This window comes from Daktulosphaira vitifoliae, unplaced genomic scaffold (assembly GCF_025091365.1).
Source record: "Daktulosphaira vitifoliae isolate Bord-2020 unplaced genomic scaffold, ASM2509136v1 Scaffold_1, whole genome shotgun sequence".
Taxonomy (NCBI): Eukaryota; Metazoa; Arthropoda; class Insecta; order Hemiptera; family Phylloxeridae; genus Daktulosphaira; species Daktulosphaira vitifoliae.
In genome coordinates, this window is record NW_026099572.1 from 56,748,301 (window position 1) to 56,764,487 (window position 16,187).

The 16,187-nt window shown below is 25.5% G+C and overlaps 1 protein-coding gene across 1 annotated transcript; it reads right to left on the minus strand.

The window, feature by feature from the left end:
* Nucleotides 1-2,456: 2,456 nt before the first annotated feature.
* On the minus strand, nucleotides 2,457-6,779 carry LOC126895453 (valacyclovir hydrolase-like). The gene is made up of 5 exons (XM_050667314.1): nucleotides 6,612-6,779; nucleotides 4,730-4,841; nucleotides 4,244-4,434; nucleotides 3,769-4,181; nucleotides 2,457-2,933 (listed from the first exon to the last, which is right to left on the minus strand). The coding sequence occupies exons 1-5, from the start codon at nucleotides 6,666-6,668 to the stop codon at nucleotides 2,717-2,719; spliced, it is 990 nt and encodes a 329-aa protein (XP_050523271.1). The 5' UTR covers nucleotides 6,669-6,779; the 3' UTR covers nucleotides 2,457-2,716.
* Between the last annotated feature and the right edge of the window lie 9,408 nt (nucleotides 6,780-16,187).

Sequence of the window (16,187 nt, forward strand, 5' to 3'; positions counted from 1 at the left end):
ATTTTTACAGAAATATTTTCATTAGGAATTTATATTATTTTATTATATTTAATAATTCTAAATATTATTGTGCCTTTCACTTCTAAACAACCTTAAATGTACCGATCGTTACGATGTTCCATGAATTCGCCCAATGATGCGATGAATAAAATAATGTTGATCTAGCAGACAGTGTAATTATTGCGAACATTATAATATATAATCTTTTGGTCATAACATAACAAAAGAAAAGATAAACGACTATGGTAGCGAGGCCGTACTTTTTATTAATTATATAAATAGATTTTCAACAGTGCTCATAACATTACGTTGCCAACCATGATAAGGTGTTATATTAAATTTCCATTTTAACATAGTTAATCTTCAACAGCGATCATAATCTTCGTGTTATCAACCGTAATCAATGTAACCGACTTCTTTTTTTATCAGTTTAATCCTTTGCAAAGGTATTCGTAACAATACAATATCAACTGTGATCCTAAGAGTTATATTAATTTCTTTATTTAATTTAATTAGTTCCTAAAGTGACTGTTATGATAGGTAATACATATTCGTAGTAGATGTTCATAAAATAAAACTGAGTAAGATGATTGTTTGAGAAAAATCGTGTTATGTTTTAAAAGGTCACAAAAATATGAATAAATCAACTTTGGCCACAACTGATAAATTTCGTAACTTTCGTGGTGTTATAAAAAAAAATAAAAGATTGGGTCCCAATTGGGCGAGAAAATATATTAAAGGACTGCGGTTAGGATTTTTAAATAAAAAAATAGACAATGAAATAATGAAGAAAATTTAATATATTTTTTTTAAAACAAGAATAATAGAAAAGAATTAGTGCCGGAAGTTACAAAGAAAAATGTGACTTAAGATTTATCAATAGGTGACAATGTAATTGGTAAGCAGTGCATATGGCGTTCAAGAGGGGAAAAGAGTGGGGTGAGTATACACACAAATGCTATCCACGAACCGGTCCGAAGTAGTACCCAGTTGACTATCTCGCACAAAAAGATCAAAACGCCTTACCATTTCTACTGTAGATAATAAATAAATAATTTTTCACCGTCGCAACACGCAGTCGGCGAACAAAAGTAAAACATTTACAAATATACAAAATAAATCAGGGAAGTCTTTTCGTCACGTTACAGTTTTCAAATAATTAGTGATATAAATTAAGTATTATAAATTTGAACAGAACACGTAGATAAAACGTTTCAACACGTTTATGTAGTAGGCGGATCTCCGCGTACAGAATGATCGGTTTATCATAAACCATTTGATTAATCCCGGAATAAATATAATATTGAAAAAAAAAATTGCTTTTTTTAGTTACATATATCACTATTTAACTTAAATACTATAACTACTTGAGCAGAGCATTTTTTGATTTGCGAGCTATTAATTACTTTTTAGGATGATCGTTTATAACGACGTATAGGGGTTTTAACTTAATTTAATAAAAATGGTAAGATACGCATTTAATTAACTTTTAAAATAGCAAATTATAGAATTACGAAAAAAATTGGTTGATAATAACTTTTGAACCCGTACTTTGGATGTTATTCTCATTTTTATTCGTGGGCGGGACTTAGAGTACGGCCGGGAGACGACCAGTGATAAAAATAGCAGCAACTCTTCACTCTTCGCCACCAGTAATTGCATTAAATTGTTAAATCTTTTAGGTTTTTGAGTGATTATTTTATACATTGATTAAAATCATTAATTGCGTAGAATTTCTTTTATTATTATCGTTGCTTTTATTCTGGTATAAAACTATCTGCCTAGGTAAAAAGTGGACTTTTAGTTGGAATGTTATCCTCGTGTAAATGTTACTTGTAAGACGTCATATCAATTTTTTGGTAAGAATAGACATTGTAAAGGACATTGTACATGGCGGCAAGATGGGTGGAATCTCTTGTATTCTATTTGGATGTCGAGAGGCTGAACCGGAATACCTTGGGGCCAAATTGATAACACGAATTTTTAGGGACACAAATGTATACTTCGCGTTAATTACTACAATTGTGTCCCATTCAACATTATAATCCCTACTATCGAATTCACCTGAGATCAACAACTGTTGATAGTATATGATCTATTCAAAATTCCAATGGGCTAATGAAATAAAAGGAAATTTATCATGATTGTGAAAAAAATTAGCTTTTGTGCTTTTGATAAAACTATCGTTTCTATTGCCATAAGACACCATTTAATAATAAAAAAAATGAAATCACCATATTATGAAATAAAACTTTAAAATAGTTACAATACCAAGCCCGTTATCTTTAAAGAAGAACAAATAAAATATTTCATGGTGCTTTCTTTGACCACTAATTCTTACTAATTTTTTCAGTAAGTTTTATTGTCTCCAACGAAAAATATGTAGAAGTAACAAAACCAAATTTATAAACCTAAAAATCTTATAAAAAAAAAAAAGGATTAAATAAATAAATAAATTTTCATGTGCATAACTAATTTATTAAAGAACAAAATTTTGTGCTATTTATAAAACAGAGAGTACAATAGTAATGAAATATATTGTTAAAAATTATATGTAAGATTTTACAATAAAATGTATTAAAAAATTGCATATTTTAAAATAAATTATTCATTTAAAAATATTTGGATTACAATATTATTGTTTTATTAATGACTGAATAAAACTTTTATGTAATAATAATTATTACACAATATTAAGGAGACTTTTATATCCCTCTTATTTACTACTTCCAGCCTGTTGTTCTTCTAGTTTTTTCTGTTCTTCTCGTTTTTTCTGTTTTTCTTCTTCCTCCCTTTCGTCTTGATCAGTGCAATCAATTTCTACCACATCGCCGCCCATTTTGTAATCATTACTATCTAAGAAATCTTTGACAGCTGGGGCGAACTTATCGAGTTTATGAAGAGCGTGTTTTTTGGTAACAAATAAAATAACACTGAAAGAATATTATTCTTTTTTAATTAAATCAGACAATTATAATTGTGAAATTATTTAAAAAACATTATAAGCAAATCTTAATTTTTTTAATATTGTAAACTATATAATATGTATTTTATAATTTATTATAAAAATATTATTTTTTTACTTTTGAAATTATTATTATACAACAATTATATAATTATAATTAAATAATTATTTGTAAATTTGGTTTATAACGTTTTTTTTTAAATTTAAAAGAAATTTGTATGGAAGCGTTCATTTTTAATTTATATATATATTGTACTGATGAAAAATTCCAAAATGTATTAATTACAATAATTTGTATTATCTAGAAAAAACTCTTAAAATTGAATACTGAAAATATTTAATAATCTTTTAACGTTGTATTAAAAAAATATGATAAAAAAATTGCTGACAAAAAATAAGCATTTAAAAAAATATTAAAGAATTCCAAATTTAAAAAAAAAAGGGATTTTGGCTATCACTAATATTGGGCTTTATTCAATGCTGTCTTTGTACTAATATCATGTATAAAAACAAAATTCTAAATATATATTGAAATAAATGAATTAATTAATTCAAAATCAAATAATTAGAACAAACACTTGAACAATTTTTTTTATGAAGTCCACACAAAATGATTTATTAAAGATAAGACGCTCGTTTTCTTGAAAATTTTTAATTTCCATAAAAAAATTAATTCTACAATATTATAGAGTTATATCATTTTCTTATATATCTTTTTTAAACGTATAGTAACCAAAAATCCAGTTTTACTTTCATTTCAAATATTTAATAGTAAAGAATTAATAAAAACGACATATATTTACGCAGTGTTTTTTGCATAGTTTCTTATTTCTTGTATTAAGTTAGAGTCTGCATATGGGTCATTCTTTCCATACAATATAAGAGTTGGTGTAGAAAGTTTCGATAAACATTGTTTTGGCGATGCATTATCTGAGTTGAGCAAACTTTCCCACGCTTCAGTTAAACCTTTAAAAGCTTCTTCTATATTTTCAATACTGTGACTCAATGTTTGTTTACCCAATACTTCTGGCAACCAGTCTTTAACAGGTACTTTTAACCTTTGTTTTTCTTTTGCAACTAATGTTTTCGATGAAAATGGTTTAGCAGCCCACGAGACGCATTTAACCACATTATCTGGTGCTCTAGATGCAACGAACATTGCAACAGTACCACCGTAACCCCACCCTAAAACTGAGTATTTTTCTACATTCAATTCCTAAAAAAAAAACCCATATTACATAAGAGAAAATTGAAATTTTAAACATAATTGATATTCACTATCATGGTTTGAATAACAGCATCTGCATCTCTTTCAAAAAATTCCGGAGGGAAATCTCTATTTGAATATTTTTTTGGTGCTACCAATGTACGGCTTCCTCCGTATCCAGGCAAGTCTACTTGATAGATCGTATATTTAGAATGATCAAAGTCATTGTAGATTCTTTCAAAGTTATCGGCAACAATGTCACCTGTGTAAAAAATTAAGTAATACAATGTTAGGTTAGTATTCAAAGGGTCTTAAGGAGTCCCCCTATCGAAAATTTTCGAAATTGCATCGTATATTTATGAGATTAAACTTAATAGATTTGCGTGAAAAGGATGCGATTTTCGTTTGGACTAAGTACTTTTTCCAAAATCCTGCCTCTAACCCTATCACCGTCGTGCTATATGATTTACTTAACACATTTGATAAAGAATTGAAAATTTGATAATCATCATTACGATTAATTTGAAAATTATATTTTATTAAATAAAAAAAATTACCTAATGTTCCGTCCAGTAAAACCAAAATTGTTGAACCTGTTCCTACCTTCATATATTTCATAGGGCCAAAACCAGTAGTAACTGTAGCACAATCTCCTCTTTCACAATTTACCTATAATTAACAATAAATATGTTATACACAATACATAGAATTTGTTTTTTATTTAAGATAAAAATTCATTCAAATAAAATATTATTGAATATTTTCGGAGTTTATTTATAATATAGCGGTTTTAAAAACTTAATTTTTTATTTCGTACACGAAAACTAAAATGTTTTTTATCACGTTTTTTCAAAAATGACTTTTTTAGTATTTTTAATCACTTATTCCTTTATAAACTTCTGTAAAAATTAATTCATTTGAGTAATGTTAAACGAAATACATACAATCAAAAGGTTAAAACATAAATAAAAAATTAGATATTTTAGCTATTTCTTAGATAAAACTTTTCTTTTCCATTTGTACTCATAAGGACAGTTGTCCAATTATAATAGAAAAATTATACTGTTTATAAATTTACGCTGTACTGCAATGTTAAAAATGAGAGCTGTAATCAGTTGCCTAAAAAAATTCCATAGTTTGTAATGTACATAAACTTATAAAAAGTAAAGTAATTTATGTGTAAATTTCTGTTTAATAACTTCAACCAAGATATTATTCAATATTAAAAACTTTATCTTGAAACTTTCCTCAATTAATAATTATTAACATAAAATTGTTAGAAATGTATCATTTTGTTAAATTTATATAATAAAATTGAAGTTTTCATATTGTAAAATTCATTAAAAAACATAGCCCCGCGATATATTTTTACTATGTAGTAGTAACACTTAAATAACAATTACTCGTAACATAGTTGAACTATTTCAAAGCAAAATAGTAAGTATCGAATAATTTAAAGAGATTTTTTTCACATAAATAATTCCTTAAATATTTATAAAATATAAAACTAAACCTGAGAAAATCTCGAAAAATGTAATAAAAAATCTGATAACACTCTATTATTTTAACTTTTGAGATTATAAACTAAAATAAAATTTTTTTTAAACAATTGAAAATACTGAAAAAGATATTTTGATTCATAAAATACAAATTTGTAAAAATATGCAAAGACGGTTTATCATATTTTTAATATGATTAATTTATAAAACATAAATGTATTATTTTTGTCTTATTGTGTCCTATTTATGTGTACCCCTTATGATGGTTTTAATTTTAGATTACTGATAGTAAGACTTAATTGTAATGTTCGAAAATTAAATTTATAACAAAATTATTTATTGAAATATAATTAATAATATTAATCAATTTAGTATAATTAATATGATAACCAAATATACTTAAAATAATAGGTTAAATTAGAATATCGTTAAAAATAATTTTAATTGACACCATATATTAGTATTTCTATAGTCACTTAGCGTCCTCTCTCTTTCTTGCTTTTAAGTAAGAAATTAATTTATATGTTCGTTTATTAATTTTATAAGTTGACATTAGAAAGAAAAACCCGATCTAAAATACTACACTGAAAACTATTATTTATTCTCTTGACATAAAAATCAATTTGAAAATCAAATAATTTATTTACAAAGACTGTAATTATAAATTTTATAATTATAAAATTTATCTAGACGACTAAAAAAAAAAAATTAACCCACATATATACTAATGAATGAATAGGTAATAATGTTTTTGTAAGTATAAATATTTAAGATATCTCTAAGTGGATTAATGATTTTTACATATTCTTTTATATAAATTTACCTATAAGGTTATCAAATTAGTTATCATTAAAATTTTATAAATTAAAAATATTTATATATAATTTTAAAGTTTCAATAAAATTTAAATAATAGAATAAATGTATTAAAAATTACTTACGTTTGAGACGACCAAATAGTATGACAAACATACTACAAGAAAATATTTAAAAGCCATTATTAAAGAATGAGCTTCAAAAAAAATTTAACAATGAATTGTTTGTATTACAATATTCTTCAACCAGTAAGATATTGGAATTGATATGATACTAACTTGTAAAACAATCCCTTTTTATATGATTTCAAAGTCTTGATAATCTGAATAATATTTGTCAAAATCGGGCAAACCATATGTTGTTTTTAAAAACAATTTTATTTTTAGACGTTTTAGACATTTTTTTGTAGATTAATAATGCAAAATATATTATTTGTTTACCTTAAAATATAAATTTCAGAAAATTTTCTTGTAAATAAACTATTTGTTCGCAAATTAGAAAAATATTTTTATATTCAAGACTAAAAACAAACCCCAACAAAATACATCAAAGTAAGGGTGTAGTCATTTTTAATAACAAATACCAATAGTAAATAAAAATTAGTTTCCTTATTATAATTGATTTTATTTATAAATCAATACTATATTGAGACAAAATTTTATCAAAGGCGATGGCTTCACTCGCGCTTTTAAAATAATAATAAAATAAAATAAAAAATTATATTATAAAAAACATTTTCCAATATCATTTAAGACACACATTTTTTACACTAAGAATATTTTTAATATTGCTTCAAACGGGCTTTTATCTGTAACAAAGACGTACAAAATTCAAGGCTAAAGGGACTTTAACATCCTCATTGTTATATTTAAACTCGAACAATTATGAGCAGTTTTAATAAATTGTCAAACAATATATTTCATTAGTAAAGGATATAAACTTTACTATTCATTAAGTTTATTCATTTTAATATCATCAAATACCAAAAATAATATTCATGACATAATCATAATACTTCATATTTTCCTAATTTTTACAACACTTTGAATAGAAATTACTAAATATTAAGATGGAAAAATTTCAATAATTTGGGTAAAAGTTTTCAGTTAAATAGCCACAACAAAATGAATTTGTAAATAAATAGTAATATTGTCAATTATTTTCCTCTAAATTTTATATTTTTGGTGTTATGCTACGGGCAAAACTGGAAAAAAAAATAAATTGATTGATTTAATGATAACTAGGTATAAAAATGTTTAGCTACATCCACCCATGTAAAATTATAACTTAATGACATCATTGATTTTTTAAGTATTATTTAGTTGGTAAGTTCCTAAAATTCTACATCACTTATAATTTAAATAAATGAAAAAAATAAATCTGTGCCTGTTTATCAAAATTTGTTATATCGATTTTATAAATTTTTCAAGATAGCTATAAAAAATAATTTTTATTAATGAGGTCTAATGCAAATCGACATTTTTAATGTGTCAACCATTTCAATAAAATTGATTCGTATTTGTTTGTACACGAATGATAACATTCTCCTCTATACAAATTAAAAAAAATTCCCAAAAAACCTATGTTTTTGGCATATTGGCTTTTGGGAAAAAACCACAGAATTAAACGAATTAGAATGTTCGCTCTCGTTATATTAAATTCATTGACAATCTATTATTTTTCCATTTATCCATCCCGAAATATTTGTAACCGGCTCTAGTCTATATTTAACTATGATTCCCCATTACATTTAACACTCTAGTTAATCTTATCTCATATAATTTTCTTTAAACCTCAAAACAAATTATTTTATTTTCAATTGCCTATAATTATATTCTCTTCTTTGTTTATATTCTTTTATCTTTCAAAGATTATTCGTTACCCCAAAATCTGAGAAGGTTTCTCAATTTCAAATTGAAACTAAAAATGTATTTAGAACATATGAATTAAAACGTTACAACGTGTACATTTTACGTTTTTGCAAAATAAACAAGTATTATTAAAATTATTCATTAATAAAGGGCTATCTCAAAATTAATCTACTGTTAAACATCAACAGATTTTAGATTTATTTTTAACCGATTTCAAAAGTTTTTTACTGATGTATTATATAGTATTTAAATAAAATTCGCAAACATTTTAATATTATAGCTTCGATGCGATGCTGAGAAAACATTATATTACTATTATGGATTTATTATTATTATTTTTTGATCATTCACTTATAATCTCAGATCTTACTGTATCGATTTTGTTCAAGAATTAGTTAAAATATCATAAATCGTATAAATACCATTGAGTTAACCCGACTTAATTTTGATTTAAAGACTTATGTCTTCGAATAAAGTTGAAGACATCGATTAATTTGGAATGAAAAATTTAGAGTTTAAAAATACTTTATGATTTTATTATATTTATATATTGTCAATATATGATAAATTGTTAATTGAATAGAAGATGTAGAAAGATTTAATTATTTTTTTATTTTCTTAATATATCTATTTTTTTGTATTCTTGTTATTTTAGAAAAAGAATACCATAATCTTCAAAATTTTATTTCATTATTACTCGTTAAATACATGTTGAAGAATTTTTTCATGAAGAAAATTATTCATATAAAAGTTCCTATATATTAAATGTCTAAAGCAATAACATATTCAGTTGGGGTTGTAAACTGAAAATTCTAAAATAATATAATAAATATCAAATATGTACGAAATATAAAATACAAAAGTAATCAGCAATTATCATATAAAAGTAATATATACAATTAATAGTTATGCGCAATAAAAACCACTTCAAATTATAAACAATTTAATTTGTTTTAATTTTTAATTATCAATAATTATTAGTTGAGGCTTGGGGCATTATGTTCTTCTTGGATTTAAACAAATATAGTTATGTTTGCGAACTTTTTATGAAAATATTTTTAAATATTTCAACCAAAAATATAACTCAACCAAATAATGACGAATTTTTCGAAAATAATTGAAATGAACACATTTGTTTGGTTTAAATCGCTCATACACCTTTTTTGCAAGACGATAAAATTTATTGTTTTTAAGCGTTAAGTTTTAACTTGAACGTGAATAAATAAATCAAAAATTATTTTTTATTGTATTAGCTAAAGAAAAACATCATGAATAAAAATGATTTGAAATTTGAAGTTTTATCCAAATTAAAGGAATACTAGGGCCAGATTTTTGAATAAAAATGAAATGGGCAAATTGGGTTTTTTTGGGAATTGATATATCAAATTATTTGTTTATAATTAGCTGAACAAGCTCAGCTATTGAAAAAAATAATCCGAATAATTATCCACGAGCATACCATAGGGGATCATCAGGTCAATTTCCCCTTTTAAATATTTTGATTCTACAATTTTTTTTTTAACTACTTGGTTAAACAATTGCATAATACATCCAAAAATTCTTAAGAGGCTAAGAGATGACTTTTTCTCAGTTGGGGTATACATGTATAATTAATTTTTTAAGCATTTTCTAAATTTAGCTAAGGTATGTCAACTTTTCACATTAAAAAAATTCATATTGACCCATGCGTGGGGGTCAATGTGATGAATTTTACTTTTTTTATAAATAAATTAACTGTTATTAAAATAATTAATATTAATTAATGAACATTTTACATTTATATCAAGTAGTATTTCTACCGAATTTAACTTTTTTTTGGGAAATACTTTTTTAGGTGATTTAATTAATGTTTAAGGATATTAACTTGCCCCACCCTAATCATTGTAATTCAACTATACAACAATATACACATACGATTAACTGTACACTATGTCAAATAATGACTATATTGATTAGTTATGTTCGACGTGTGACTGAGAAGCTAATAATTTTGTAATCAAAAGAAAAATGTTTGATATCAACAATTTTTTTTTGCTTTGGTAACAAAATAATATGTACAAGAAGTATAGCAAAATTAATGTTTGACCTTAAAAAAATATGACAGACTTTTTGGCTTTAATTGCTAACACGGGGCAGTTGGAAATCTTGTTAAATATCTATGCGTGAACATAACTCCCACATTTTTAATTAATTTTTTTAATGTTGAAACTGACTGAATTGTTTTTTAATTTTGAACTTAAACTCGGAGAAATTAAATATTTTTCATATTTCATCCCTTAATTTCTATGAATTATTTTTTGTGCTGTTAAACAATACTTGTTGTTTGGGCTCGGTTGTCATACGAGTGAAAAAAAAAGATTAGGTAAACAATAATTATAAAGATGGTCACCGACTGATGTAATTTTAGTTGTAATGTCCGATGTGTGCGCGTACGTACAAACCTCCGGCTTACAATTAAAAATAATAAAAACACAATACAGTTCACTGTATAATATATTTATGGAACCAGTTCGCAACACTTGTAAACATTTCACTAGTGCTGTAGATAGATAGGACTAAAATGATAATTGATATTTATCCGCCCCAAGTTCGACGATAATTAATGTTTCTTTCCTTAATTTATTTTTACTCACACAACCCATAAACAGTTATAGAGCGGATGCAAATCATAGATATGCCTCTTTTATAAAAAAAATTGTTAAACTATTGGTTTTTTGTTCATACTAGTTATAACTGTATGGGACGTAGAGGTGTTATTTTTTTTAAAAATAATTTCACGCTCATTACGAAATTTCTTTCACCAATCCATTGACTTTATTCGATTTATTTTGTTGTCATGATTCGCAACTTTTCAGGAGTGTAACTTTAAGTTTAATCACAAAACGATGACTTTGGTTTAGGTATTAACTGGCTCCCCGAAAATAATCCAACCAAAAGAGGAATAAAGTAAAAGTATCGCGGGTACTTTTCAAAAACATTAGCACCTATAATAACTCTAGTTTTTTTATATCAATAATAAATTTGACCGGCCGTGGACATACTGATTATCTCCGCTGTTAACGCGGCCGAATTACTTGTATTGTTGTGAAGTAAATAAACGCGAAACTCACGAACGGTATGTCGGGCAAATGTACAGCGCTGAATCGCGTCACGAATGCCAACAGCTACTAAGCCCCACACGGCCAAACCGAACGAGCTACCGACATTTTACCACCCTGTACGCCATCGATACCGAAACACCGGTGCACGAACCCGAGGTGGAGGTTCTCAACAACTGTACGGACCGTATTGTCCAAGGAGGATAGGCGTGACCTCGAATCAGCAGCGACACACCGAAGGGCCCAGACCGGAAGAAACATTTAAAAAATGCTATAACTTAATTTGAAAAACACCGATCGTCATAAATTTTTAATAGGTGTGCTAGAGACAATAATGTTTCTTTTGATATGCTTTTTATGAAAACCCTTAGTACAGGAAGGGTTTGAAGGAGACCACCCACGTTTATAGGACTTTATTTTCAAATCGAAAAGTTTCTTAGAATATCTACTTATTTATAAGCTGTATCAAATTAAAGCTTCTGAAGTGTACTACGATATTAAAAAAAACCAATCCTACGATTGTTCTACCACGAGAAATCGGTTGTAAAAGTAAAACAAAATGAGTAAAACAAAATTTCATATGAATAATTTTAACGTAAAAATTGTGAAACTACAAATATACAAGTTATTGTTAAATCAAAAAAGTTCGCATGGAAGCGTTTTTTTATGATAGTGATATTAATCACTATTAGATATCATTTATGCTTGTCTCGATTATCCCGCCAACTCACTATGGTGCAAAGCCACCGGCTGGGTTTCTTTTATATACATAACTTAATTCCAGTTTTTTACGACTAATCGCCGAGTAGAAAAACCATAAATTATGATAGTTAACGTTATCGAATTGACCTGCGTAAATAATACTCAAATGTTTATTGATAAGCGAGATATTTTTGAAATAATATGTTAATCAAATAATAAATCATAAACGCACATTACGTGACGTATTATTCAATAAATAAAAATAAAACAGTCAATAGGAACCAATATAATATCGTATAGTCAATGAACATTGCTGTCCACTTCAGGAAAAATTTTGAATTTCAGCAATGAATGCTTATTTAGTAGGGCTCATAACTCAAATCGTTTAATTTTTTTTTCTTTTTGAATGGTCTTAGGGAACCTACGTAAGCTATAAATTTGTTTCGGGGTACCAATAAATTCTATGTGAACCTTTATGTCCTATATTTTTGCATATTTCAAAGTTTAAATGCTACTTCAGTACAGTGAAATAGTTTTGAAGATATTTTAGAGAACAATATTTTGAAAACTATATTTTGCCAAAAGTGTAATTTTTAGAATTGTTTGAGCAGTTTTTCTTTTAGTATAACTTACTTCAGTAAATCATAAAATGTCCAAGGTTAAATTTTAACGTCGCGTAAAGCTGTTAAAATAACATTTAATTTTTTCTTTAGTAATACTTCATAAAATTATTATTTGAACATTTTATACATTTATCAAGTTTACTACAATATAAAAAAATATATTTATTTTTAAGTTTTTATTTACTAGCAAAAGAAATTATTGGAGTGTATAATCGATTTAAGCAACTCACTGCAATTTTAAGGTGTTTGCACAGTGGTGAGGTATGGACAATTTATGGGATAGGGTGTATACAAAAAACCCTATCCCAGTATTTTCCATATAATTTGATTCCATAAAAAAATTATAACCTATGATTGAGCCCACAACTCCTCTCAATTACAGCTATCTATGTACATTATATTATATTTTATGTTTAAGAAATACTATATTTATACTGATTTTGATAATAATTAAGTGACTAGCATTAAAATTAGAGTATTTAATCCACAAAACGGTATCGATGGTTGCGGCATAGGTGCAACTAAAGTAATATTTCTAAGAGAGCTTAATGTATTTCTATCAGCCTTTAAAAGGGTTGGCTAAGCCCCTCTTTCCTAGTTACATTTATGTTTAGCAATGATCATTAAAACGTTAAAGAGATTGAATTTTTTTTTCAATTGACGTCTGTGGGTTCAAAAATGCGTGTCACCAGACATATTTCCTTAAAACCCTCCGTCAAATCTATCCCTGCATATCTATTATTTAGTTGAGTAAATATAAAAATTTCTATTTATTTATCATAAAACAAATAAAAATAAAACCAAAATTAAAATTAAAATAATTCATTATATCCAACTTTCGCGAATAATTAAAATGCATGTTTAACCTCTAAATTTAATTGATTTATTGAGAGTTATTGGATTTATTAACAATAACATTTAGAGTAATTATAGTGTAACCATGATTCATATGATATTTTTTTATAGATTATAATAAATGATAAAAAATTATTCAGTCCGTTCAAAAATAGGAGTTATTTATCATTTTCGTTAAAAATTTACCACACTTGACAAATGTGTAGTGTATGCGGCTATATATTACAAATATTTAAAAATCAATCCCCTAAAAACAATTTGGCTTGTCTTAAACCAATATCCTTCGTTTTGAGATAAAAGAATTTTGTAATATTCTATTTATTTTATTTTAATAATCACTGATTTTAAACTTAGTATCAGTTGTTTAAATTATCTTAATTTAGCAGAACGAAGGGGCCAATATTAAAAAAAAAAATAACATTTTTATGAATCATATGAATAATAAAATAGTTATCAAATAAGTTTTTATGTTTGCTAATTTTTTTCCGCTGTATCTTTGGTTAGTCTCAGTAAAAATATTAGAAATAATATCGGGCGGACCCAGAAAAAAAATTATTGGATATCAAAATTAAATAAGTATATTGCAACTTGGCCTTTGCTCTTAATACTCAATACAACTTTTTTTTATGTCTTTTTAGAAATTATTTAATTATGTAATTTAAAAAAAATGTAATTCACATTAATTTATTGTTTTTTCCAAAATTTGGCTTTTTTATTGCATATTAAAGTGCTAAAAATAATATTTTCGAGTACTTATTAAAACGCTTTTTATTGTTGTAAATAATGAGCCTTGTTTATAAGTGCCTCTCCTGTCATTTATTCGAACAATAAGTTATTATTCAAATACATATAACGCTATAAATAGTTGACTAATAGTTCCCTCTACGTTTTGTGTCATTTTATGTCTGGTCAATAGGGTTTTTTTTAAAATCTTTTAATTGGATTTATAGAAAATAGAAGTATACTTTATTTAATCATTAAAATTAATTAATTAAATTTATATTTCTAATAAAATATGTAATTAAAAAATAAATAAATTTTTAAAATAGAAAAATGTTATTTCTAATAAAAATAATTTAACCTTTTAAATTTAATAACTATAAATAATAAAAATGGTATTAATGAATGGGTTTTTAAAAATACATATTTTATTTATTACTTCTTGTTTCGAAATAGTCGATGACATTACATGTTATTCATAATGTATTATTAAAAACAAAATACTTCATTTTTAAAATGTATACACATTTAAGCAAATGACTAAAAATACATATTATAATAGTATTGTTGATTTAAGGGAACATTAAAAAAACTTAAATCACGTTTTTTGACAAATGAAATAAGTTTTATTGTCACTTTGAAAAATTACAACACTTGGATTTATTTATATTTAGTTCCTTTTTGATACAAATTAATTTTTATTAACTATTTTTAATAAATAATAGTAAACATTAAAATGAATCAGAGATTATTTGTTTAACACTTTTTACCCTGCTAAAAGTGACATACATTATATTGGTGTATCTTTTTGGGACTTTTTTTTTCATTAATCCTCTCTCTTTAAAACCTCTCTCGGAACTCTATCATACGTTTTCTCCAAATCTATAAATACCATTTACAACTTTTTCTTTTTTTTTCCTATATTTTTCAATTATTTGTCCCGCACAGAAAACTGACTTCATTATTGATATTAATGACCACAAACCAAATTGGTTCTTTGTTACTAATGTTTCTTCTCTTATTCCTTAATCTATTTATCCTTTTATCAAATCTTCAAATGTTGACTCATAAGCTTTATGCCTCTATAGTTTCCATACTTCTGTACATCTCAAGTATTTTTCAAAATACTCTTTCCGCCTTTTCTCTACATCTTCATCGCTAGCATGTACCCTCTTATCATCAATTTTTATGCACCTTATATTGTGCTAGTCTTTAAACTATTTTTTTTATTATTATTGCCAATCTATAGACTTGAACTCAAAGAAAAAGATGGACAGACATTTGTTTACATATGTTGTATTTAAATACGTAACAACCTTTTTGTTCTAACTTATAGTAATAAAAGTTCAATAATAACGCAAATGTATTTATTAAAAATATAATCAAACAATGTAAAACATACAAAATAAAGATACACTTAAAACACAATAAAACAATACACAAAATGAAAACTTAATGTCTTGAACATACAACGCGAAAAGAGATTACCTTCGGTACAGCCGAAGGCTTCTCTCCCTTCAATTCATTCCATTTCGTCTAATATACTAAAATATTTTCTTTTTTTTACAAAATTCATAATACAATCATTTTAAAAATGTTTATTAATATTTACTTCCTGGTCTAGTAACAATAATTCAGGAAATTACAATTAATCCAAACATTATAAAAATATTTTACTTCTAGCTTTACAAATAAAAGACTATATTATATTTAGTAACAATAGATCAAGAAATTACAATTAAACCAAACATTACAAAAATGTTTTACTTTCAGTTTTACAAAATAATGACCTACACCTACAATATGTAGATCAGGGTGGTTCTTAATGTTTC